General features: G+C 45.8%; 1 protein-coding gene across 3 annotated transcripts in view; it reads left to right on the top strand.

Moving 5' to 3' along the window:
- The window catches only part of HMCES (5-hydroxymethylcytosine binding, ES cell specific), a 749,892-nt gene that overhangs the window by 600,495 nt on the left and 123,728 nt on the right, over positions 1 to 25,669 (top strand). For all 3 annotated transcript variants that reach the window (XM_044078418.1, XM_044078419.1, XM_044078420.1), the window contains exon 6: positions 194 to 383. In XM_044078418.1, coding sequence (XP_043934353.1) covers positions 194 to 383 — 190 coding nt within the window. The remainder of the gene's footprint in view (positions 1 to 193; positions 384 to 25,669) is intronic.

The raw sequence follows: 25,669 nt of genomic DNA, 5'->3' as shown, positions 1-25,669 counted from the left end.
AATTTATTGGCCAAATAAATTAAAAATGTATTTAACTGGTAAAAATAAAAACTTGCAGCATGAGAGTAACAATTTGTGGCAGTTTTGTTTTCTAATTTGCAGTTATGTCATGCCTAAATAATTTCTACTGAGTATATGTTTCATTCCATCAGGCTTTGTCAATGCTAATGGTAAAAAGCTTTTTTATAAATAGGATGCCAGCTATACTGGATGGAGCTGAGGCAGTCAGAAGGTGGCTGGACTTTGGTGAAGTGTCAACAAATGAAGCAGTTAAGCTTATCCATTCAATAGAAACCATCTGTCTTCACCCAGTGTCCACAATCGTCAATAGCACTAGAAACAACTCTCCTGAGTGTGTCAAACCATTAGAAATTGGAATCAAGGTGAGCTGTGAAGCATATATTTTGAAGACAGACGCTTTCACCTTTCTGTCCATTGTAAAACTGAGACTTATTTGTGAACAAACTTCTGAGTTTATATATTTGTAAATCTACTTTTGCCTATAAATCAAATCTGTATTTGTTCTTGGATATCTGATTGCTGGAAGCCACTTAGCAGAGCTTGTTTTGAATAGCCATTGCATTCTTTTTCACTGCATTTTGCTTTTTTGGTGTTGCCGTTAATTGAGCTAGTCTGCGTCCATTTGTGACCTTGACCCATCGGATTGACTGCATCCCTGTAGCAACTGAGAAGTCATTTTCCACTGTTTTGTTCTCTGATCCCATGCATGGGTCTCCTCAAATTATCTGTGGTATGATCCCAGTATTCCCATTATGGGTAATGTGTAATTATCCACCATGGGATTGGTAAGGACAGTCTATAACCAAATGGGATGTTATTTCGAGCACAAAATAGGAAATTGGCTAGGCTTAAAATGGCCTGCAAGAGCAGCTGTACTAATACTTATCTGTGAACCTATGATAATCTTTCAAATGTTTAGCCAGTATTAAATTTCTTACCTCTGCATGACATAATGTGTTGCGCAAATGCTGAATCCCATTTTTGCCCCATCAGCAAACATTTTTGTTCTCTGCTTTAGGGGAAAATATGTATTTTCTCTATGCTTATGGCACTGATGGTAAGCAGTGATCTTTAATCTGTATGACATCAACAGAAGGAAGGCATGAAATGCAGCCTTAGACTTTAATAGATAAGCCACCATGCATGTGCATAGACAAATCCATTGAACTCTGGCTTCACTCTATCCATACGGTGACATCGTTGAGAAGGTCACTAAATATATTTAGGCTGTGGCCTAATAAAACGTTTACAATACTTTTTATTAAACAAAAAAAAAAAAAAAAAGAATAAAAAGAGTGACAAGAACATAAATGCATTGTGGCACTTAACTTCCCAGATACTGCAGTGAGCACAGGACTATTGCAAAACGCTTTCCGCTAGAACTCGAGTAGCCAGTTTTATTGTGGTGGGAGGAAGGTAAACTGCCTTTGTTTTGATCATCTGATTGCTGAAGGTCACTTAGTAAAGCTTGTTTCAATTGGTCATTATGCTGTATTGTGCTCTTCTGGGTTGCTTTATTTTGGGTTATTCATATACTGCTGATGTTAAGTTGTCAATCTCGCCTTCATTCTTGCTGGATGGGTTCGGAGCCGAGCCTCGGCTCCGACTCAGCCTATTACTAAAGCTCGAAAGCTATTTTTACTGGCTCGAGGCTATCCTATGTCCCATAATGCTAGGCGTGATATACCCAGATCTCGTTTGCCGCTTCAGCTACGAGGTTGCATCTTTTTGCCGGCTCAGGTTGTATTAATATTTTTTCTTGGTTTGAGTCAGCTTTTTGGTTTGAAATATTAGCGATAGTGTTTTATAGTTACTACCCTTTAGATCCCTGTTTAGGATTCCCTCTTAGGTAGTTTTTGATACAGTTTTTTCCCCTCACCTAATAGGCCCTTGGCCAATCCTCTTCCATACTCTTTTGTCTGTAGTTGTATGTGTGTGCCTAGTTAGATTGTATTAATAAGTGTGGGGTTTTGTTATATTATTCTAGTCTGTTACAACTTTTTTGTGTGTGTGTGTTTGGCTGATTGTGAGTAGACCTCCCTTAGTTTTCCTTGTCTGCCAGTCATCCTTTTTTCAGGATGTCTAAAGACACTAAGGTCTTGGGCTTCAAGAAGTGTGACTCGTGCTGTCAGAAGATGTCTCTGACAGACGGTCACACTTCTTGTGTATATTGCTTGGGCCCTCTGCACCTGCAGGACTCTTGTTTTGTCTGCCATGCATTCAGTCCAAGAGTCCTGCAGGAGCACAGAAACAAACTTATTTTGAGAGGCTTGTTAAAGCCTGAAGGTTCCCCGGCTAAGCCTTCGTCGGGTAAACCTAAGCCCGCCAAACCGTCGGCTCCATGTTCGGAGCCATCGCCGAGCGGTGCTACTACTACCACTGCATGGCGATAGTGTTTTATAGTTATTACCCTTTAGATCCCTGTTTAGGATTCCCTCTTAGGTAGTTTTTGATACAGTTTTTCCCCTCACCTAATAGTTAGGCCCTTGGCCAATCCTCTTCCATACTCTTTTGTCTGTAGTTGTATGTGTGTGCCTAGTTAGATTGTATTAATAAGTGTGGGGTTTTGTTATATTATTCTGGTCTGTTACAACTTTTTTGTGTGTGTGTGTTTGGCTGATTGTGAGTAGACCTCCCTTAGTTGTCCTTGTCTGCCAGTCATCCTTTTTTCAGGATGTCTAATGACACTAAGGTCTTGGGCTTCAAGAAGTGTGACTCGTGCTGTCAGAAGATGTCTCTGACAGACGGTCACACTTCTTCTGTATATTGCTTGGGCCCTCTGCACCTGCAGGACTCTTGTTTTGTCTGCCATGCATTCAGTCCAAGAGTCCTGCAGGAACACAGAAACAAACTTATTTTGAGAGGCTTGTTAAAGCCTGAAGGTTCCCCGGCTAAGCCTTTGTCGGGTAAACCTAAGCCCGCCAAACCGTCGGCTCCATGTTCGGAGCCATCGCCGAGCGGGGCTACTACTACCACTGCATCGGTTCCGGCCGGAACCGATGATTCGAGGCCTCAGTCTGCTCCGACTCTGCTGTTGGAGCCATCTTCGAGCAAGAAGCGTTCCAGGTCTCCTTCCCTGGAATCGGTCCATTCGGCTCCGAAGTCTCCCTTGTTATCGGAGCGGAGTCACAGGTCCCATTCCTTTCGGTCTTCCAGGCTGTTGGACCATGACCTCAAGAGAGTGGTTAGCAGACTACTTAAGTCGCAGGCACTGGCCGAAATGTTGCATAGCCCTCCTCATCAGGCAGTGGCTTTCACTACTCCCTCTTCGATTCCTCCTCCAACTCTTCCTGTGAGTTCAGAGCCGGAGATTGTAGGGGTCGGGAACGTCGGAGCCAATACCACCCCTTTCGGCTCCCTCGTTGGCTCCGATCTCTTCCTTGGTTCCATCCTTGGAGGGATCCGGGTGCCGGGACTCTCTCGTCGGCTCCGAGGGGGCGAGTGGCATCAGACCCTTGTCCGACCCCGATGTCCTTCAAGAATGCAACTGCAGTCCTGACATATGGGTTGTCCTGCCTCAGGCAGCCCTTCGGTCGGCCAGATTCCAAAGTCTGGGTCCGGCGTCGGCCGATGTCACCTCCTCCCCGACGTCAGAGCGGCTAGAGTATAAAGGCATCAGCCGACGCCATCTTCTTCAGTCTTTCTTGCCGCGCGGTGCCCGAAGCAGAAGCAGTTCGCAAGTGCCGGTCGGTCAGCTCCTGTGTTTTCAGTTACCGAAGTCATCTAAAAGCTAAGTACCCCGTTGGGGAATATTTTTTCTTGCCTCAGCCAATGTCGGAACAAATTGAGAAAGTTAATAATTGTTTGTCTTGTGGTAAACAAATACCTCATAAGGACTTTCATTCCTACTGCCTCCCTTGCCTGGGCCCAGACCACGACGTCTCGGCCTGTGCCGCCTGTGCTTGCTTTAATAAGCGCACTCTCAGGCGCCGGGCAGAGTTTGCCGAAGACTTTTTTGGCCAATCTTACGCTTGCAACATGCCGTCGGAACAACCGACAGCACAAACTACCAAGAAACGAAAGGACCGGGACCGACATCCTCGGCCCGCGTCTTCCACCGATTTAACGCCTAAGCCCTCCGCAAGTGCTTCGGTCCCTTTGGAAGCGGTAATTCAACCGCTCCCGGCCGACGACAACGCGTTAACTCATCCCTCGGTCTCAGAGGCCACTCCGGTGCCGGTTGTTGATTTTCCTCCGGAAACCGAAGTTCTGGATCTACCCGACACCATTCCAGTGGACAAGGTTACCCCTGCACGTGGGGCAGCTAGGCCTCCTGTATCCATGTCAATCAAGGCCTTTGCACGTGCTAAGGCCGCCAGCCAGGCCAAGGCCATCCCAAGCCTGCTTTTCAGGCCCCTTCTTCTGACAAACAAATCATGTCTCTGGCTGCAGATCTTATTTCTCTTATTAGGGGGTCTCCGCCTCACCCAGACAGAGGTTCACAGCCGCCTGCAGAAAAAAGGCCTAGGACTGAGCAAGCAGACAACCTCTCTTCAGATGAAGCCTCTGGGGATTCAGAGCATTCAGAAACCCAAGAAGAATCCTTCCAGGCCTATGAGGACTCTGATGCTAAGGAATCTATTCCCTCTGCCTCCCCTCCAGAGGATTTTTCCTTCGGTGAAGTCCTCCCTCCATGAGGGAGCATTTTAAGTGGCAGGGTCAGGAATTTTCTGATTCCAGGAAAAGGTTACGTACCTTCCTCAAGTTACCCCAGCACAGACCTTTAGCTATCCCACCAGTTTTGTATGTCCTGGATGATGTTTTCTCCGACTCCAGTGCTTCCCCTGATTCTCTCCCTCCTGCTCCTGTCAAGCCAGACCGATATTACAGGGTCCCTGACACTCACAAGCATCTCTTTAAGGCCCACTCTGTGGATCTAGAAACTATTTCACAGGGCCCCAAAGGAGTGGCTACCTCCTCAGCCAGGAATCCACTGCCAGCTGACAGGGAAGCAAGGTCCCTGGAGAGATGGGGTAAAAAAGTCTATACCTCTACCACCCTTGCCATGAGGTCTCTTAACTGCCTTTTTCATACGTTTCAGTACAAGGATTATTTACTGGATGATTTGCAGAAAAAGATAGCCTCTCCTGAGCCTATAGATAGAAAGGCATTGCAGGATTTGGTTCATAATACCCAGCAGGTTAGTAATCATTTTCTACAGTGTGGTTATGATGCATTGGAGGCTTCATGTAGGGCAGCTATGACAGGGGCTGTTATCCGTAGACATGCTTGGTTGAAAGAACAACCACTGCCAGATCATGTTAAAGTAAAGCTCCTGGATGCACCTCTGGATAAACAGAAGCTTTTTGGAGCTAATGCTCAGGATGTGTTGAAATCTATTGAAGAAAAGGCGAAATCAGTTCAAACAGTAAAGGATTTCCTTCAGGTTCAGCCCCCAAGGTTCAGCCGGAATTGGCCTTCAAAGAATTGGTCTTTTCCAGACTCTGACAAGTTTCAAAGGGGAAAGAACAGGCGTGCACGAGGTAGAGGGCAATACAGAGGCTCCTACAGGGGGCGCCAATGGCAACCACAAAATCAAAGAAATGGCACAGGTAGTACACCTGCACCACAGGGACAATCACAATGACTTACCTTTCACTCCGCCTACCAAGGCTCAAAGAGAAGCACCTATAGGCGGAAAATTATCTCTATTCTCAAACAACTGGCACATTATAACAAAGGACAATTGGATTCTGGACATAATAGACAGAGCTTACAGGTTCCACTTCCATACCTTACCAACAGGACAAGGCATGCCAAACCTGCCATAAAATCAAAGGGCAGAGGCACTCATAGAAGTCTCAAAGCTGTTACAAATAAAAGCAATAGAGAAGGTTCCTCCTCAGGAACAAGGCCAGGGATTTTATTCAAGACTGTTCCTTGTTCCAAGAAAAGAAAAACAATGGAGGCCTATTTTGGACTTGTCCGTTCTAAATACTTTTCTCATGGTGCCAAAATTCAGGATGCTGACGTTACAGCAACTTCTTCCCATGCTGGGCAAGGGGTCTTAGCTGGTTTCTCTGGACCTCAAGGAGGCATACCTGCATGTCCCTATCAGACACAGTTGCAGAAGATACCTCAGATTTCTTGCAGGAACAGAGCACTATCAATTCTCAGCAGTGCCGTTTGGCTTATCTACTGCGCCCAGAGTATTCACGAAATGCCTGGCATCAGTAGTGGCACATTTCAGGCTCCAGGGGATTCAAATATACCCTTACCTGGACGACTGCCTAATACAAGCAGACAGCAAACAGACCTTGGTAAGACACTTGGATTACGTCATTCAATTGCTGCAAGCTTTGGGATACACAGTCAACATTCAAAAATCAAGATTACTGCCATCCCAAGAGATTACATTCCTAGGAGCAAAACTGGACACACAGTTACAAATGGCTTTCCTCACAGAGGAGAAACAAGATCAGTTAACAGCTTACTTCAGAGGCCTAGCAAAATTAACCCACCTGACCGCAAGGAAAACCTTGCAGGCCCTGGGGTACATGGCATCTTGCATTCTTCTAATCCCTCTGGCAAGACTACACATGAGAAAGCTGCAATGGTACCTAAAAAGCTTGTGGTCGCAACACAGCCACAACCTAGAAGACATAATGCCACTCATACCATGCCTGCAAAGGGAATTCCTGTGGTGGGCTCAAGCAAGTCACTTAAACGAAGGCATGCTTTTCAACAAACCTCCAACAAGTCAAACTATTACAACAGACGCCTCAGACCTTGGATGGGGGGCGCACATGGACGGCAGATGCATTCAAGGGCAATGGACTCCCATGGAGATGTATCAGCACATAAATCAAAAAGAGATGTTGGCAGTGATACATGCAATAGAAGCCTTTGGAAAATCTCTTCAACAAGGTCATCTGCTAATAAAAACAGACAACACTACTGTCATGTGGTACATAAACAAGCAAGGGGGCACTCATTCCTACCCCCTCTGCAGACTAACAATGATTCTTTGGGAAAAGTCCCTGAAACTGAACATCTACTTGCAAGCCCAGTTTGTTCCGGGCAAGGACAATGTTCTGGCAGACAGATTGAGCAGAGATTTCTTGGATTCACACGAATGGATGCTACACCCACGCATTTTCGCACAAATAGCATCTGCATGGGGAAGACCAGACATAGACCTCTTTGCATCTCATCTCAATCATCACCTGGAAAGGTTTTGCACAAGGATACACCATCCTCTAGCTTGGAGAACGGATGCTCCTTCTTTCAGCTGGAATGCTCTAACAATTTATGCATTCCCTCCTCTACCTTTGCTCACCAAGGTGTTACTGAAGATCAAGGCAGAACAGCCAAGAGGAATCTTGATAGCTCCAGACTGGCCAAGGCAACACTGGTATCCACTACTATTGAGCTTAACTCACTCCAAACCGTGGCCCTTGCCTCAATGGCCTCTGCTCCTGACTCAACACAGTTACAAGACTGTTCATCAGAACCTACAAACCCTAAAGCTGACAGCCTGGAGAGTTCCATGACTCAGACCCATGATTCACTCTCCGAAAAAGTTCAGGAAATTTTGCTGGAGGCACGCAGACCTTCCACCAGAAAAACCTATTCGGCCAAATGGAAGAGATTCACCATCTGGAATGTCAACAAGGGCCAGGATGCATCATTGGTGAACATACCTCAGATATTGGAATACTTGACAGAAATGTTTCACAGTGGCCTCTCATACTCCTCCATCAAAATCCACGCTTCAGCTATCTCAGCACATTACAACTGTGATCCACCTGTGTTCTCGCATCCTTTGCTAAGACAGCTTCTAAGAGGCATGAAGAATATCAAACCTCCAAGGAAGCTACCAATCCCTGCATGGGACCTCAATTATGTCTTGGAAAAATTAACTCTTCCTCCTTTTGAACCAGCAGCATCTTCAGAAATGCAATTTCTCTCTTGGAAAACGGTTTTCCTGTTGGCAGTCACTTCAGCAAGAAGAGTCTCGGAGATACAGGCCCTCATGGCAGTTCCTCCCTTTATCATCTTTCATCAGGACAGAGTTTCCCTTAGGACCAATCCTGCATTCATGCCTAAGGTGGTATCCAGAGTGTCTCTAAACCAAGCAATTCACTTGCCTACTTTCTTTCCTAATCCTCAAAATAAAGGGAAAAGGTTGCTGCATACTTTAGACATTCACAGACAACTACGCTACTACTTGGACAGAACAAAGTCCACCAGGAAGTCTGACCAACTGTTTGTAGCCTATGCTGCCGGAGTGCAAGGGGAAAGCAGTCACCAAACAAACTATCTCAAAATGGATTGGACACTGCATCAGATTCTGTTATTCTTTTCATGGAAAAAGTGTGCCAGCTAATATTAGACCTTACTCCACCAGAGCTATGGCCACATCCACAGCTTTTCTAAGAGGAGTGGCTACAAAAGACATTCTAGAGGCTGCTACATGGAGCTCCGTGCATACATTTACCAAACACTACAACCTGCCATTATACTCCAGATCCCGAGCAGGCTTTGCTTCGGCAGTCCTGCAGGGCCTTCTAGCTACACCATCTCTTGCTTAGTCCTACCACCTCCACTTTGGCTATGGTATTCAACCCATATGTCAGGACTGCAGTTGCATTCTTGAAGGACATAGTACAGTTTTGTACCTACCATAAATGTAGATGTCCGATAGACATGCAACTGCAGTCAGGTTTTCCCTCCCTCCTACCCCTCTGTTTTTTTCCCATTTTGGGTCCTTACTCCCCTTACCTATCAGCTGGGGATATATGTTATGGTGTATCTGTTTATTACTGTTGTGCATGTCTGATTTTATCTGTTTATCCATTCACCAAATTTAGCCTTCATTGGAGGGCACCTGGCATCTGGGGCAAGAAACACTGAAGAAGATGGCGTCGGCTGATGCCTTTATACTCCAGCCGCTCTGACGTCGGGGAGGAGGCGACATCGGCCGATGCCGGACCCAGACTTTGGAATCTGGCCGACCGAAGGGCTGCCTGAGGCAGGACAACCCATATGTCAGGACTGCAGTTGCATGTCTATCGGACATCTACATTTATGGTAGGTACAAAACTGTACTTTCTCCCTTTCGGAGCTTCGGCCCAGGTGAGTTCGGCCCCGACATCGGCCTCTGAGCCGTCCCTCTTGGTGCCGGGAGGAGTCCTTGTCTCTTCGGCGCTGGGACCCCCTTCCCTGCCTGATAGGGGCGCCTTTGAGATCATGAGGAGTGTGCTGGCCCCTGTGCCTGCTCCACGGTCGGCTCCTTTGGCTCCTCCCTCTGTGGTGCCTGCTTCAGTCTCTACCCACTCTCCCGATCCCGAGCGTGGAGAACCGACGCTACAGGTAGCCCCATTGGGCGTATCCTCCTCTTCCGAGGCCTCCCAAGATCCTTCAGGGGAGCCCCCCTCGAAAGAGAAAATGCAAGAGGAAGCATGTAGACTCCCCTGAGTCAGTCACATCGGACACTGACTTGGATGACTCAGAAGGGTCCCCAAGGTCGCCCTCTGAGGATGTCTCATTTTCTGACATCCTGGAGATTCTTAAGCAGAGGGGAAACTGGTCTGCCCTTAACCCTTCAGGGGACGAGTCGGTGTACCTGGATGCGTTCGGTTTTCGCCCTTCCACCTCCTGGGTGTCTCCGCCTTTCGACCCGCTCATGGATGTGGTGGCTCGAAAGGCGTGGACGGCTCCGGATACTATGGAACCAACTCCCCAGAGGCCTACAAAATTTATTACAGCCCCTTCTGACAAGCAGTTTCTAACTAAGGGCGTCCCTGTTGATGCCATGGTGGTGGCGGCGGCGGCCACTAAAAAGGAGTTGGCTGACCCTTCAGTACCTGTCCATCCTCCTAATAAGGAATCTAGGACTACGGACAGGTATGGCAAGTGGATGTTTTCCTCAGCGACCTTTGCTATCCGGTCGCTGAATTATTTGTGCCATTTCACCCGTCTCCAGAGAGACCTTCTCAAAGAACTGGGTGATACCTTACAGAACCCATCAGCCGTGGGGTCTCAGGAAAAGATCAACTCCCAGCACCCTAAACTCTATTGTCAACTCATCCATGCGGCTCATTTCCTATGCAGCCGATGGAGCGAGTACGGCTGCAGGCACGGGCATCGCTCTAAGGAGACACGCCTGGATGTGGCTTTGCAATTTTGCTGACCCTTTCAAGGTGTCCTTCACTAGCACCCCCTTTGATGGATCTGCCTTGTTTGGACCTCAAGTGAAGGATACATTGACCAGGTGCGAGCAGGAAGGCAAGACTGTCTCTGCCGTAGGAGTCCGTTTTTCTACCCCTTCTAGACCATACCCTAAGGGTCAGAAAGGTGGGAAAATTTGGTTCCGCAAACCTCAGGGAGTACTGCCTGACACACGTGGTGAGCTTCCCTCCAGAGGCAGAGGAGGGAACAATAACAGATGCCGCCCGAGGGGCAGGGGGGGTCTGCAAAATCAGGGTAGCAGAGAATCCTTCTCTGACAAACCCTTCCAGCACCCCTGAGGAGCTGCCCGACTGCCCACCTTCGGAGGCAGTCGGTGGAAGATTATCACTGTACCCAGAAGCCTGGCATTCCCTCACGCAGGACAATTGGGTACAGTCGATCATATCCGAGGGTTCATACCCCTCAACCGCCAAAAGGGCCCCTTCCAGACGTTCCACCCGGTCTAAGGGATCAAGCAGCACTAGAAATTTCAAAGCTGCTAGAAAAAAGAGCCATCCAACCAGTCCCAGCAGACCAACAAGGATCCAGAGTCTACTCCAAGTTCTTTTTGGTACCAAAAAAGACAGGGAACTGGAGACCTATTTTGGATCTCAGCAGGTTGAACAAGTCTGTTCAAAGAACGAAATTCCGGATGGTCACACTTCAGTCCATTCTCCCCTTCCTGGGTCAGGACAATTGGATGTGCTCTATAGACCTTCAGGATGCCTACTATCATATCAAAATGAACAGGCGCTCCAGGAGGTTTTTCCGCTTCCGGATGGGAGCCAGTCACTACCAATTCAGAGCCCTGCCCTTTGGCCTCACCACAGCCCCCAGGGTGTTTACCAAATGTATGGCAGTGGTTGCGGCTCACTTGAGACTAAAAGGATTCCAGGTGTTTCCATACTTAGACGACTGGCTCCTTACTGCCACCACCAAGCGTCAGCTACTCCATTCCAGAGATTATACCCTCCAAATTTGCAATGAGCTAGGTATCTCTATAAACTCCAAAAAGTCTGCCTTGTCAGTCTATTACCTTCATAGGCGCCGTTTTAAACACTGTCGAACTGTCCACAAAACTGCCTGTACAAAGGGTTTCAGACATTCGAGGTCATGTTCAAATCCTACTACAAGAGAGCAGCGTTCAGGCCAGATTCGTACTAAAAACCCTAGGTCTCATGGCAGCAGCTATCACATTACTTCCCCTAGCTCGTTTTCACATGCGGATACTGTTTTCCCAGTGGTCCTTTCAACAGCTTCCAATGTCACACAGCATTCTAATCACTCGGTCATGCAAAAGACACCTTTCGTGGTGGATGGTCTCCCCTCAGGTTCTTCATGGCAGACCCTTTGTCCTTCCTCCTCTCGTGGCTACTGTGACAACGGATGCCTCCCTGATCGGGTAGGGGGGGGCATTTTCAGGGCAGGACAGTCCAGGGCACATGGCAGCCTTTCGAAAGCCACCTGCACATAAATGTCCTGGAAATGAGAGCGGTACATTTGCAATTCAGACAGACAATATGTCTGTAGTGTGGTACATCAACAAGCAGGGCGGAACCAGGTCCTACCCCCTATGTTGAAAAGCACTCAGACTGTGGCAGTGGGCGATCTCTTCTCAACAGTTTCTGGTAGCAACGCATATCCCCGGGAAGTCCAACGTCATAGCGGACAGGCTGAGCAGAGCCATTCTCATGCCCCACAAGTGATCTCTCAACCAGCTAGTAGCGGAAAAAATCTTCAGGAGGTGGGGTCAGCCTTGCTGCGATCTTTTTGCAACCCCTCAAAACAGCAAGTGCCCAGACTTCTTCACCCTCTTCCCTCTCCCAGGTCTTCCCCCCAGAGACGCTCTAGTCCACGATTGGCCCCGGGATCTTCTGTATGCTTTTCCCCCTTTTCCCTTAATTACTCAGCTAATCCAGAAAGCAACTGTTTTGAGATCCAGAATGATCCTTGTTGCCCCTTACTGGCCTCGACAAATTTGGTTTCCGTTCCTGCAACGTCATCTACTAGATCAACCCTGGCATCTGGACCCAGCGCCAGATCTTCTGACATATCAGTCGGGCGGGCTGCATCAATCTCTCCAATCTCTCAACCTCACAGCTTGGTTGCTCCACTTCCAACCCTAGCCAGGCTTCCCTCAATCTCTTATTCAGTTTGTGACATCATCCTCGCTTCGCACAAGTCTACTACCAGGAAGACTTATGCTAGCAAATGGAAGCGTTTCTCTGTTTGGGCAAGGGAAAAACAAGTTGACCCTTTTACAGCCCCTGTCCATACAGTCTTAGACTTTTTGGCAGAACTTTTTCAAATGGGATCTTCTTCAGCCACCATCAGAGTTAAGTTGGCAGCCATTGCAAACTTTCACATTGGATTGTCAGAGACCAGCATTGTCACACAAACTTTGTAAAGCCTTTCTAAAAGGAACCCTCTTACTTAGGCCCCCGGTAAAAGATCCTCCCCCACCATGGGACCTAAATTTGGTGCTGTCGTCTTTAATTCTCCCTCCCTTTGAACCTGCGGCTTCCTGTTCATTAAAGTTGCTCTCTCGGAAAACTCTGTTTTTAGTAGCCATAACTTCAGCGAGAAGGGTATCAGAGCTTCAAGCCCTTTGTGTTCGCCCACCTTACCTTGTTTTTCATAAAGATAGAGTGTCACTTAGGACTAATCCGTCCTTTTTACCCAAAGTACTCTCTGAAAAAAATCTGAATCAGACCATCGATCTTCCTGTTTTCTTCCAACTCTATACCAGTAGGTCTGAACGGAAGTTACATTGTTTAGACGTTCACCGTCAATTACGCTTCTACCTGGATAGAACCAAGCAGATGAGGAAATCCAAACAGCTCTTCCTGTCTTACGCGGAAGGGAAACAAGGCCTACCAGTTTCCAAAGTAACCTTGTCCAGGTGGTTGACCTCTATTATCACATTGATTTACCAATTGAGGCATAAAGAGCTCCCTATTAAGCCTAGAGCTCATTCAACCAGAGCATTAGCGTCTTCAGTAGCCTTTCAGGCAAGATTGCCAATGGATTCCATTTGTGCAGCAGCCACATGGGCCTCTCCTCATACCTTCATTTCTCATTACAAGCTGGACATGGCCTCTAGAAGTAGGGCTGATTTTGGTTCCACTGTACTCAAGAGTTTGTTCCATTGAGCCACCCAGGACTAAGGTTCTAGGGACGCTGTCCCATCCAGCAAGAATGAAGGCGAGATTGACAACTTAACATTGAGAAGTTATGTACTTATCATAACGTTCCATGTTAGTTGTCTTCTTCTCGCCTTCTTTCTTGCGTCCCACCCTCCATCCCCCCCTAACCTGGCAAGACCGAGAGTATATATATATATATATATATATATATATATATATATATATATATATATATATATATATATATTCTCTGTCATGGTGGGGACATGTGTGTCCATAGTGTTAGCTATCAAATGAGATCTGGGTATATCACGCCTAGCATTATGGGACATAGGATAGCCTCGAGCCGGTAAAAATAGCTCTCGAGCTTTAGTAATAGGCCGAGTTGGAGCCGAGGCTCGGCTCCGAACCCATCCAGCAAGAAAGAAGGCGAGAAGAAGACAGCTAACATGGAACGTTATGGTAAGTACATAACTTCTCATTTGTGACCTTGCTTGACTGCAAATCCAGGGATATAAGAACTGGGGTATCTTTTTCTACTGTTCAATGTACTTGTACTAATTAAAATGCTGTTTAGTTCCTCTGTAATATTTCAGTTAAAGTTCAAGAAGCTAGTTTTACTCTGGTAAGAACAGACTAAATTGTCATCTCTCTGAGTGTCTGCTTGCTAGAGGCCACTTAGCAGAGCTTTTTTTCGATTGACCAGTCTGTTGTTTTTAGGTATATTGTATTTTTATGGGTTGCTTCAAATTGAGCTGATCTGCTTCCCTTTATGACCTTGAACCATCAAACTGACTACAAAACCATGCCAATAACTGTGCTATGTACAGCACCACAGTGAGGAGCACTGCATAATAGTGAATATTCTTTTCTGTTTTAATTTATAGTCTTCTGTGATCCTGTAGCTATTACCCTGAAGTTATTCTGGTTTTCATGTAGTCCTGCATGGTTAATACAGTGGGTGGTACTTGGCCCAATTCTACCCATGGTTTTGTCCTTCTGCAGTATGTGTCTAATGGATCTGTATAGTATCCAGATGCTGCTTTGAGAGGACAGGTACCCAAAATTTGTTGATGTATTGTTGTAATGTTCATCGTGTTTCACTTTTGCAGTCCTAACCAATGGGTTATCCGGCTCCCGGTAGCCTTTGATTGGCCAGAAGACCAAAGGTAAGTAAAAATGACGGCTGCCATCGGTTGTAAAGGACGTCAGGGCGTCCGATACAGAAGGAGGCACCCGACGTCACCTCCTCAGTCTTCCTTGCCGCTGAGCCCGAAGTAGAAGCATTTTTTGCACGAGTGCCGGTCGGCAGTTTACATTTTGTGTTTCCGACTACAAAGTTGAAGTTAACTACAGCCAAGTACCCCATTGGGGATCCTCTTTTCATGCCTTAATGAATGTCAGAAAAGGTTAATTGTCTTAACTGTGGAAAGCAGATTCCGCATAGTGATTTTCATTCCTATTGTATTATTTGTTTAGGCCTTGACCACGGTGTTCCTAATTGTGATCTTTGTGCTTCCTTTAATTCGCGTACTACTCGTCGTTGGGCTAAGCTTTTAGCTAAGTATTTTGGAGTTTGGCCTAAGTTTGTCGGTATGGCGTCCGCCAGACTTCAGATATCCCCAAGAAGCGTAAGGATAAAGACAAAGACCGCGACAGACTTCCGAAGGTCAAGTCCTTGGATGATGATATGTTGGTCGTCAGTCATGCGGTAGCCAGTGAGACGCCTTTGCAGCCCGCAGATTTTCAGCCGCAGGCCTCGGTTGAGACAATTTCTGAGGTTCCCAGGCCTCTGGTATCCAATTTGCCTTCCGACTTTCCGCCTGTTGCCTCTTGCTCCAGAGCTGCAAAACTGGCTCCGGTGTCCGAGACCTCAGTTCTTCGTTCAGACAGCAAGCTCATACCGACAATTTCGGCTGCAACTTCTGCGGTAGCCAGGCTTCCCGAGTCCTTTAGACTTGCAGGTAAACCTTCCAGTCATAAGCCTGTGAAGAAGCAGGCTACAGTTTCCTCTCGTTCCCCTCATTCTCAAATGGTTAAAATGACTGATGACCTTTTGACTCTTATTAGGGGTTCACAGCCTCCTCCTTCAAAAAGGGGTGGGGATGTCTCTCCTGAAGCTTTGTCCTTTTCAGGTTCGGATACTTCTAGTATTTCTGTGGATGAAGACGTTTCTCAAGCTTTCTCTCCTTTTGAGGATTCAGACGCAGAGGAGTCCATCCCTTCTGCTTCTACTCCAGAAGAGTTTTCTTTTGGTGATACTTTAAATACTCTCAGGGAACATTTTAAATGGGAAAGTCAGGATTACCCCCGTTCTAAGAAAAGGATTAGGGAGTTTTTGGATTTGCCTCAGCATAAGCCTTTGTCTATTCCTCCTGTGTTGGAAGTTGTTGATGTTTTTCTGGAAAATTCCATGACTCTAAATTCGGTTCCTCCTGCTCCCAGGAAACTTGACAGGTACTATAGAGTTCCTGGTTCTCATTTATTTCTTTTCAGGAATCCGTTGGCTGATCCAGAGGTTATTTCTCAAGGCCCTAAAGGTGTTAAGGCCACTGTTACAAAACATCCTGTTTCTTCTGACAGGGAATCCAGGAACCTAGATAGGTGAGGTAAAAAGCTGTATGCCTCTGCCGCTCTTGCTATTAGATCTGCTAATTGTCTTTTTCATATGCTGAAGTACCAGTAGCACACCTTGGAAGCTATTAAAGCTAGGATAGCAGGTGTGCCTCAGTTGATATACAGGATTTGTTGAATTCTGCCAGTCTAGTCAATAAGCATTCTTTACATTGTGGTTTTGGCATTCTAGAAGCCTCCTGTAGGGCTACAGCTACTGGCTCTGTTATTAGAAGGCACGCTTGGCTCAGGTAGCAGCCCCTGCCTGAGCCTGTTAAAGCTAAGCTTTTAGATGTAACTTTGCATAAGGGCAGTCTGTTTAGCAGCAAAGCAGAGGAAGTGCTCAAGAAGATGGAAGACAAGGCCAAGTCTATGCAGACAGTTAAAGACTTTCTGCAAGTTCAGCCGCCTTGCGTTAGCAGGAATTACCCTTCTAAGAGTTGGATGTTCCCTGATACTAGCAGACAGAGCCATTCTAGGGCTAGAGGTTACAAATCTTCTAGGAGGCAGGGGGCTACCCCTCGAAGGTCTAAGTGGTGGCAGGTTTCCTCTTCCAAGGCAGGAGGTTCTAAACCTTTATCTCAAGCTCAACATTCTCAATGACACTGTCCAACTTCTGCCTGTTCTTGCCTGCCCGGAGAGTCCTTTAGGGGGAAGGTTGGCCCTGTTTGCAAATGTTTGGGCCACCATCACGGACGACAAATGGGTTCTCAGAACTGTATCCCTAGGGCACAAGTTTTCTTTCCACACCTTTCCAGTACCCAAAGGATTCCCGGACGTTCCTCCAAACCAAAAGGCAGAAGTAGAAAAGCAAAATTTGTCTGTTACATCTGGGAGCAATAGAATCAGTTCCTGTTCAGCAGGTAGGCCAGGGATTCTATTCCAAATCTTTCCTAGTTCCAAAAAAAGAAGGCACCTGGCGTCCGATCCTGGATCTATCCATGCTGAACACTTTCTTGATAATTCCAAAGTTCAAAATGCTCACTCTGCATCAGTTACTGCCAATGTTAGAAAAGGATTCCTGGCTGGTAACATTGCATCTCAAAGAAGCTTATCTGCACATCCCTATCAGGGGAAGTTGCAGGCAATACCTTTGTTTCAGGGTGGGCAAGCAGCATTATCAATTCTCTTCGCTGCCCTTTGGCTTATCTACTGCTCCCAGAATTTTCACAGTGCCTGGCTCCAGTCATTGCTTTTTACAGGCAAAAGAAAATTCAGATTTATCCATACTTGGACGACTGTCTAATTCAAGCAAATTCTCAGGAACAGCTGCTAAAGGATCTAGAATTTGTAAAGACTCTTCTCTCTTCCCTGGGTTACACTCTCAATGTGGAAAAATCGAAAATGGTGCCATCCAAAGAGATTACATTCCTGGGAGCGAGTCTGAACACAGCCACCCAGATGATATATCTCACCCAGGAGAAGCAGACAACTCTTTCAATTTACTTCAAGGACTTGGCAAGCCTGTCCCAGCTCCCTGCAAGCTCTGGATTTCATGGCCTCTTGTATTCTCATGATTCCATATGCAAAACTGCATATGAGGAAATTGCAAATGGTACCTCAAGAACACTTGGTGTCAACACACACAGGACCTGGGTGTGATGATTCCTCTGCTTCCATGTCTGCGGACAGAGTTTCTTTGATGGGCAACAGCCTGTCTACAGAACAAAGGCATGCCTTTTCGCCCACCTCTTGCCACTCGAGTTCTTACTACAGACTCATCGGACTACGCCTGGGGAGCTCACCTGGATGACAGATGCATACAGGGAAGTTGGAATGCCCAGCAGATGCACCTGCACATACATTTAAAGGAGTTGATGGCAGTCCAGCAGGTCTTACTAGCTTTCAAGCATCTTCTTTCTCCAGGGACCCTGCTTGTCAGGACAGACAACACCACAGTTATGTGGTACATCAACAAGCAGGGAGGGACTCATTCTTACCTCCTGTGCAGACAGAGCATGAGTCTTTGGTCCATAGCAGCATCCCTGGGCCTGCATCTCCTAGCTCAGTTTCTTCCAGGAAGGCTCAGTGTTTTGGCAGACCAGCTGAACAGACAAACCCTGGATCCTCACGAGTGGCAGCTGAACAGATTAGTTTTTTGCAACATCATTCAACATTGGGGCACTCCTCAAGTGGATCTCTTCTCCTCTCCAGACAACCATCTTCTGCCAGACAGCATGACAGCAGAGCCTGGAAAGTAGATGCTCTGTCCTTCCCTTGGATGCTGCTGTCAGTTTATGCCTTCCCTCCTCTTCCCAGAGTATTATTGAAGATCAGGGACAAACGACCAAGGATTATTCTCACAGCTCCGGACTGGCCCAGACAGCATTGGTATCCACTGCTTCGCAGTCTCTCCCAATTTCCTCCTTGGTATCTTCCTCTGAAGCCAGATCTGTTGGTTCAGGAAGGGGGAAACATTCTACATCCTCATCTTCAGTCTCTCCATGGCTCATTGTATGACTCCACCCCTTTCTTCACCCCTTTCCAAGCAGGTGGTTGACGTACTGAGGGAGGCCAGGAGGCCTAGCACTAGGAAGTTATATGCTGGTAAATGGGAAAGATTCTCTCACTGGATGCTGGCTAGAGGGGAATCTTCTTCTCAGCCTACCCTTCCTCTGATCCTGGAATACCTGACTGATTTGCTTCAGGGTGGTCTTTATTTTTCCTCTATCAGGATCCATGCGTCAGCCATTTCTGCTCATTGTTCTTTTGAACAACCCATTTTCTCTCATCCCCTGATGAAAATGTTTCTCAGAGGTGCTTGCAACTTGAAACCTCTCAGAAGGGTGCCTATTCCAGCCTGGGATTTTAGAGACACTCACTCTTCCTCCTTTTGAACCAGCTACTACTGCAGATTTAAAGTTTCTCTCATGGAAGACTGCCTTCCTCTTGGCTATAACTTCAAGGAGGGTTTCGGAGCTGCATGCTTTGATGGCTGTGGAGTCTCTCCTTATTTTCCATGCAGATAGGGTTTTTCTGAGAACCAACCCCTCCTTTATGCCTAAGATGGTTTCTAGCCTGACTCTTAGTCAGTCCATACACCTTCCTACCTTCTTTCCTAATCCTCAAAATAGAGTGAAAAGATCTTATTCTCTTGATGTGCATAGATAGCTCAGGTTTTACCTGGGCAGGACTAAAGACCTTCGGAAATCAGCTCAGCTATTGGTCAGTTTTGCCCCTGGAGACCAGGGCAAGGCTGTTTCTAAGCAAACCATTTCTAAATGGATTGCTCATTGTATTACTTTTTGTTATTCCTTTCATGGCAAAGTTCCACCTCAAGGGGTTAGGACTCATTCAACTAGAGCAGCTTCCACTTCTGCAGCCTTTTTAAGCGGAGTCCCTATTAAAGATAGAAGCTGCCACATGGTCTTATGTTCACACTTTCACAAAGCATTATAATTTGCCTTTGTTTTCAAAAACTAGGGCAGGGTTTGCCACTGCTGTTCTGCAGGGCATTATCTCCAATCCTTGATTCTGTTGGTTCCTCCTCCCTGTTCTCTGGGCTTTGGTAATCAACCCATTGGTTAGGACTGCAACAGTGAAACACGATGAACATAGCACAGTTGTGTACACTTACTATAAATGTAGATGTTCAAGTGTATTCACTGTTGCAGTCCTGCTTTCCCTTCCTCCTTCCCCCTTTTTTGTCTTTTCCTCAGGTACAGGCTAAATTTAGTTTATGCCTTGTTTTCTGGGGGCTTCTGACTGTTATGGCAAGAAAGACTGAGGAAGTGACATCAGCTGCCTCCTTTTGTATCGGACGCCCTGACGTCCTTTACAACCGACGGCATTTTTACTTACCTTTGGTATTCTGGCTGATCAAGGGCTACCAGGAGCCAGGTAACCCATTGGATAGGACTGCAACAGTGAATACACTCAAACATCTACATTTATGGTAAGTGTACACAACTGTACTTTCTACTTGTTGTTTAACCATTGTAAATGTATTTTACTAAATCCCATTGGATCTGTTGATCCTAACCATTGTCAACTTATTTTCCAAATTCAGAAGAAAACAACCAAGCCAACGGAATAACACACTTTCAAGGATCTCATAAAAATCTGCTTTAATATTGGTAAGCGCTTTCACAAATGCTTCATCAAACCATACATTAGATAAAATTAATCAAGGCATCTGTATAGGAAAATCAGTTAACGGTCAACCAATCAAATACTTCCTCAACATTAAAGTAAAAGAGGGCATAACACAATGTACGCCAAACATGTAGACATAAAATAATAATACATTTGAACAGTGCTCCAATTTCTACCAGCTACAATAGGTCCTGGGGGTGTGGGGTGGGGGGGTTATGACTATTTTTATGTATCTTAGGGAGGCCTTGAATGACCGGAATCAAGGGTTCATCCACCGAAAATACTTGTATAAATCAAAAGTAATCCTGTTAATGAACAAACAGTTCAGAGCATCACGTATTTTAATCCTTATCGCATCAATATCACCTTTATTAATAACGGTATAATGCTTAGAATCATTTAACATTCCTCTCATAGTATCAACGTAGTAAGATCGATCCATAATAACCATGGAACCACCTTTATCGGCCAGTCAAATAGTTATGGTACTATCATTCTGCAGCCTGGTTAATGCTGACCTCTCATTTGGTGTAAGGTTGTCAAAATATTTATTTTTCTTATTAAACAACTGTTGTATATCCTGTTCAACCAATTTACCAAATGCTTCTAATATCAGGGCACAATCGGCATAAACACATTAGGTTTCCTAAAACCAAAAACATAATTATCATTAGTACCACCTCCAAAATGCATTTTTCAAAGCAATATTGCAGACAAACATTTTAACATCTAAAATCATGTCAGTCACATTGCCACGTTGCGTGGGAATAAAAGAAAGTCCTTTTTTCAATATACGTTCCTCTTCCAATGACAAACATCTCTTGGACAAGTTCCAAAAGACTATTTCTGTATTTGTCTCCACATTTTCTTGAGAGACTGGCTGGTGGTATGTTCTACTGATAACTTCTTGTTTCTTCCCCTGCCCTGAGAGCGACCCCTGTTCAAACGTTTTTCTGGACCAATGGGTACAGGGAAGGTCCACATTTGACCATTAGGTCCACCAGTCTTATCAGCTTTGTTGATTGGGTTAGAAGGAATTTTCCTCCTAACATCATTTCCCAGTGGTAATTTGTGTACATGTAAGGGCATCAGTAGCTGTACCCTGCCCAGTTGGATCAGTTATCAAATTGCCATCACTGTCTTTGATTCCAGCCTCAAGATCACCATTAGGCAGGACATTCGAGGTAGTGTACTCAGGTGATGTACCCCAAGGTCGTTTCATTAAGTGTCTGAGTCAATCTAGACCTTGAGCCAGTCTCTTTCACAGTGCTTCTCTGTCTATTCAGGCCTTTTACAGCAGTGTTCTCATGTTTAGGCCATGTAAACACATGACCTTGTTTAAAATCACTTGCGTCTCTCTCAATTTTGAGACGTTTCTGTTGTATTAATTTCCTCTCAAACAGCATGGCAGTGTCTACTAACTTATCAGCAAACGAATCAACAACCTCAGTCGGAAACTGCTCATATAACACAGTGTGCTGTTCTTTAATTTTAGGTATCAAAACATCTTCCTCCAGCTTAAAAAAATCAATTAATAGTCTTAAATAACTAAAGCTCATGTGGAATTCTACATTGTCCACTATTTTCATAAGTGCTCATTTTTTATGAGCTCCTTGAAAGTGTGTTATTCCATTGAGGGGGTCCGCATAACCAGGGGTCAAAAGATCCTTTTTCTGGACAGCTCTACCAGTGTTCCTGAAGAGCGGCCCGATTGCTTTCCTCTGGAAGCAGTCGAGGGATGTTTCGGTCTGCACCACCCTGCCTGGTAAACAATAACTACAGATTCTTGGATGCAGAATATCATAGCCAGAGGTTATCACATACCATTCAATATTTACCCAAAGCCATCAAGACAAATTCCACCCAGTCAAAGGGAAGCAGCAGCTCAAGAGATAAGAAAGCTGTCTCAAAAAAAGTCATCCAAGCAGTCCCACCAGACCAAATAGGATCCGTATTTTACTTGAAGTTCTTTTTAGTGACAGGTGACTGGAGACCAGTTTTGGATCTCAGCATTCTGAACAAATTTGTCAATCAATCAAAATTCCGGACGGTCACGGTTCAGTCTGTTCTACCCTTCCTGTAGAAAGATGATTGGATGTGCTCAATAGATCTTCAGGATGCGTATTACCACATAAAAATGGACAAATGCTCCAGAAGATTTCTTCACTTTGGCTGGTAGCCAATCATTACCAATTCCGGGCGCTGCCCTTTGGACTCTCTACAGCCCTCAGAGTGTTCACCAAATGCATGGCAGTGGTAACAGCTCACTTGAGATTGCAAGGATTATTGGCTCCTTACTGCCCCACCAAGCATCTACTAGTTACAGCCTTAAACTGCACTTTAAAACTAGCAGAATACGTAGGAATCTCTATAAACAGGGAGAAATGCAAGTTGACTCCTTCTCAAACCTTGGAATTTATAGGAGCAACTTTCAATACCCAGTCTTGCCTAGTCTCCCTTCCATATCACAGGTTAGAAAGACTGAGGTTCTAACTCCGTGTGATACTTTGTCAAGACAGAGTTTCAGCTTGGGCTGTCCTTCAACTTCTATGATCAATGGCAGCATCAATTACAGTAGTTCTTCTAGCGAGACTACACATGAGGCTTCTTGAATGGCTCCTATTAACGCAGTGGTCCCCTTCGCATCATCCTGTGTCCTTTCAGATCCACATAACAAATGCAAACAAGATTTAACTTTGTGGATGAAGGCAGAAAAAGACCTATGGAGTCGCTCTTTCTCCCCATCTCAACCCAAGGCCATAGTCACCATGGACGCTTCCCTGATGGGGTGGGGGGGGGTGGCACTTTCAGGGAAAGATGGTCCAAGGCACTTGGTCAGCCATGGAGGCCAACCTGCATATTAGTGTTTTAGAACTGGGGGCAGTGCTTTTAGTGTTGCAAGCATTCCAACCTATCCTCCTGTCGGGGACAATTGCTATCCAGTCCAACAACATGTCAGTTGTCTGGTACATCAACAAACAAGGAAAACCAAGTCCTATCCATTGTGTCGAGAGGCCATGAGAATTTGGCAATGAGCGATAGCTTCCAGCCGCTTTCTGATAGCAACGCACGCTTTCTGATAGCAACGCACATTCCCAGGAATTCCATTGTGATTGCAGAAAAACTGAGCAGATGTGTCCTCCTGCCTCACGAGTGGTCCCTTAATTCAACCATAGCAGCAAAGATCTTCAGCCACTGGGGCCAGCCTTGCTGCAACCTATTCACCTCTCCAGCAAATCACAAATGCAGCAGCTACTTTGCCCTAATCCCCCTGCAGGGGGAGTCCCCAAGGGACTCTGTAATCGATGATTGGCCCACGGGACTTCTGTATGCTTTCCCTCCCCTTCCCCTGATCCCACAATTTCTAAAGAAGGCCCTTTGGCTGAGATGTAGAATAATTATCATTGCACCCTACTGGCCCCAACAAGTTTGGTTTCCTCTTCCTTTGGCCTCACCTAGTTTGCCAACCATGGAGTCTGGATCTAATTCCAGAATTGATGTTGCACCTGTAGAGGTTGATCCACCAAACATACCCATTCTCAAGCTGACAGATTGGTTTCTCCACTTCCAGTAATTGCCAGGCAGAATAACCTTACCTCCCTGGTACATAGCTTTCTTCTGGCTTCACATAAACCACCCACCAGGAAAATTTATCCTCGCAAGTGGAAGAGATTCCGTATTTCGTCCTGACAGAGAGAACTAGAGCCTTGCTCAGCTCCTGTTAGTGTGGTTTTGGATTATTTGTCAGCTCTTCTTCATTCAGGAGCAGCAGCCTCCACCATTTGAGTAAATTTGGCTGCTATCTCTAACTTCCATAATGGATTCCAAGACTCAACCTTAATCTCCCATCGTCTCTGTAAAACCTTCTTGAAAGGAGTCTTGCATATCAGACCACCTTTCAGGTGGAGTTTAACACTAGTCCTGCAATCCCTGACACGATCACCTTTCGAGCGTGCAGCCACTTGCGATGTAAAGTTCTTATCCTGGAAATCACTATTTTTATTAGCCATCACCTCAGCAAGATGTATATCCGAGCTTCAGGCCTTGTGCATAAAACACCCTTACATGATCTTTCATAAGGACAGAGTATCACTCCGGACTAACCCTTCCTTTCTGCCCAAAGGTATTTCAGAATTGACAATTAACCAGACAATTGACCTATCAGTCATTTTTTCCTAATTACTCAAATAAAGGAGAATACTGCCTTCAGCTGAATGTACATGGACAATTATGATTTTTATCTAGACAGAACTAAATCAGTAAGTAAATCAAGCTAGTTGTTTGTTTCCTATTCAGGTCCTAAATTGGGAAAAACTGTTTCTAAAGTGACCTTATCTAAGTGATTGAGAAATTTTATATCCTTTGTCTACCAATGTAATAAATAAGTTTCTCTACCAAGCAAGATCAAAGCACACACCACCAGATCAGTGGCGACTTAGCCTAGTACCAACCTATGAACCTATCAGCCCTAGGGCCTATACAAGCCTAGCCATAACAATTCCCTGGCTATTTCTTCCCACACTATTTACTTCCCTGGACCCCTGTCTAGCGGGGGGTCACTGACATGATCTCCGGGGTGAATTTCTTTTCTCCCATCCAATCGTCAAGGTTCCTTTTGAAGAGGGCTAAAGAGGCACTCTGCTTGACATGTATGGGCAATCTTTTCCAGAGTCTGGGAGTCTCTGGGTCAGGAACCTATCCCTCCAGCATGTTTTGTTTATTGTGATGACAAGGTTTAGATCCCTGGAGCATGTCCAACAGCTCTGGGTTTGACAGGGCCTTGTATGTTAAGCAGAGATCGCCTCTGAGTAGACGATATGCGACTGTATAGCTGGAGTTTTTTAAGGCGGTCAACGTAGGGTATCTGCTTTAGGCCTGTGATTCTTTTAGTGAGGTATTTCTGCAGCCTTTCCAGTTGTTGCAGATGTCTTGAGAAGTACATACCAAACGGGCTTTGTATTCTATATGGGTCTAATGAGGGATGAGTACAGTGGGACAATGACCACCTTTTTTTCTGGATGAAAAGCCCTTAGTGATGAGGTGTGCCACATAGAAGGATTTCCTGACTGTTGTGGCAATGTGGTTATCGAAGGTGAGACCACTGTCCACCTGTGTCCCTAAGTCTCTTATCACACTTTCTGTGTTTAGTGTACTGCCACCTATATGGTACCTCATGGGTACATGTTTTTTTCCCAAAGGGGATAGCTATACATTTCTTGGCATTGAGCTTGAGCCCATGGCTCTGGCACCAAGTGCCTGTTTCTGTAAGGCCCTTTTGTAGAGTTTGACACATCATTGGGGATTCAGTAATGGCTCCCAGTTTGCAGTCATCTGCAAACTTTGTTAGCCAGAGTCCCTTAGTGTTTGCCTATACTTCAGAGAAGTAAATACCAAACAAGAGCAGTCCCAGGACTGAACCCTGAGGTACTCCACTTGTCACTTGTCTGGAGCTGGATTTGGAGTCAGCTCCTTTTGCAGTGTGGGTTCTGTCAGTAAGCCAGTTAGCAACCCATTGGGTGACGTAGGGATTAATGCCCAGCTTAGTAAGTTTATCTAAGATTCCAGAGTGGGGGATGGTGTCAAAGGCCTTGGCAAGGACTAGATAGGCTGTGCGTTTCACA

This window comes from Protopterus annectens, chromosome 7.part0 (assembly GCF_019279795.1).
Source record: "Protopterus annectens isolate FY-2018-M chromosome 7.part0, PAN1.0, whole genome shotgun sequence".
In the NCBI taxonomy this organism is placed as follows: domain Eukaryota; kingdom Metazoa; phylum Chordata; order Ceratodontiformes; family Protopteridae; genus Protopterus; species Protopterus annectens.
This window is presented reverse-complemented; position numbering and strand designations above follow the sequence as displayed.